At 40.7% G+C, this 1,650-nt stretch overlaps 1 gene segment (V, D, J or C); it reads left to right on the top strand.

Annotated features, from left to right (window-relative positions):
- Positions 1-386: 386 nt before the first annotated feature.
- Positions 387-1,228, top strand: LOC103737892 (the record flags this gene model as incomplete). The annotated part of the segment is given in 2 exon segments: positions 387-587; positions 787-1,228. Coding segments are annotated over 2 exon segments (643 nt in total), but the record flags the coding sequence as incomplete, so codon positions are not given.
- Between the last annotated feature and the right edge of the window lie 422 nt (positions 1,229-1,650).

The raw sequence follows: 1,650 nt of genomic DNA, 5'->3' as shown, positions 1-1,650 counted from the left end.
TACCTACATGCAGGCAATACATGCATACACCTATAATAAAAATAATAAAATAAAATCAATTGGCTCCGAAGGTTTAGATTCCTCCTTCCATCTCTCAACTCCTTCCTCTCTTTCCTTTGTTCATGGTATCTTCTACTCCTCCTATGTGTCTCTTCATTTGCGCCTTGTGATTTTCTAGTATGGTTCATTGTTCACCAAGGGTCGTCAATCTGAGATGGCTTTTCTAATGTTTCTGCAAAACTCACCTGATTCAAATTGCCTTCAATTTTAAACTAAGCATTCCATCAAAACGTCTAGCAGTTTGGTACTGAGAGTTGTTAGCTGATCATTTCCTGCTACTACTCACACATTCTGTGATGGCATTTTTGGCTCTTAATTTATATCAGATACAGTCACACCTAGTTGCTCAGGCAATTTGTTTCTTCATTTTCTGGTTGCTCTGCATCGGCCACTCCAGGCCCAGCCCAGATACTCAGAATTTATAAACAAAGCCTTTACAAGAAGAACTAAACTGTTTCAGACAGGCAGGGGCAGCAAGATAGTGTCAGAGACTCAGATTCTCATGTCCCTGCTGCTCTGGATATCTGGTGAGGAATTTAAGAATTGCAATCCCTTCAGACTCACATCTTTGTAGATAAGAAACTTACAGTCTGCCCAATGGTATAATCTTTCTTATTAATAATATATTGACAAAATACTATAGTATGGACATTTACATGACAATTAAACTTCTTTATATTATACACTGTGTTTGTATGTGTGATCCTTGACTATTCCTGATTGCAGGTGCCTGTGGGGAGATCATGATGACACAGACTCCAGCCTCACTGGCTGTGTCAGCAGGACAGAGAGTCACCATTAGCTGCAAGTCCAGTCAGAGTCTTTATAAAAGTTCAAACAAGAACTACTTGGCCTGGTACCAGCAGAAGCCAGGGCAGACTCCCAAACTGCTGATCTACTGGGCATCCACACAAGAATCAGGGGTCCCTGATTGCTTCATAGGCAGTGGGTCTGGGACAGATTTCACTCTCACCATCAGTAGTGTCCAGGCTAGAGACCTGGCAGATTATTACTGTGAGCAGTATTATGAGTTATCCTCTCACAATGCTTCACACTCGAACACAAACCACTCAGATTCTCTCCAGCTGCTTACACAGCCCACAGCCTCAGACTTGCATACTTCCTCCATCTGCCAAACAGCCAGCACGTCTGACTCACTGATTAGAAAGTATAGAGTTCAGAAAAAAAAAATTCAATGACACTTAAGTCTTTTGGTATGGCATATTTTATGTCAAATGCTGAGATCTGGGTATTACCTTTGTATTTCTTCTGTAACGATTTATCACAAATTCTGTTGCTTGTACACAAGAAATTTATCTTTTTATAATCCTGGATGTCAGAAATCTAACAAAGGACTCCATGGACTAAAGGGAAGATGTTGGCAGGCTCCATTCTGCTTTGAAGCTCTTGAAGAGAGTTTGCCTATTGTTTTCTCTAGTTCTAAGTGTTCTTCCTCATTCCCTTAGTGGTGTCCATTTCCTTCTTTTACTTTTTAGTTTTGAGCAGAATCTCTTGTTAACAGCTACATACATAAGGCTCTCTCTCTCTCTCTCTCTCTCTCTCTCTCTCTCTCTCTCTCCATGTGCCATA

This window comes from Nannospalax galili, unplaced genomic scaffold (assembly GCF_000622305.1).
Source record: "Nannospalax galili isolate Female #2095 unplaced genomic scaffold, S.galili_v1.0 scaffold21919, whole genome shotgun sequence".
In the NCBI taxonomy this organism is placed as follows: Eukaryota; Metazoa; Chordata; class Mammalia; order Rodentia; family Spalacidae; genus Nannospalax; species Nannospalax galili.
Note: the sequence above shows the minus strand (reverse complement) of the source record. Positions and strands in the feature narration are given on the sequence as shown.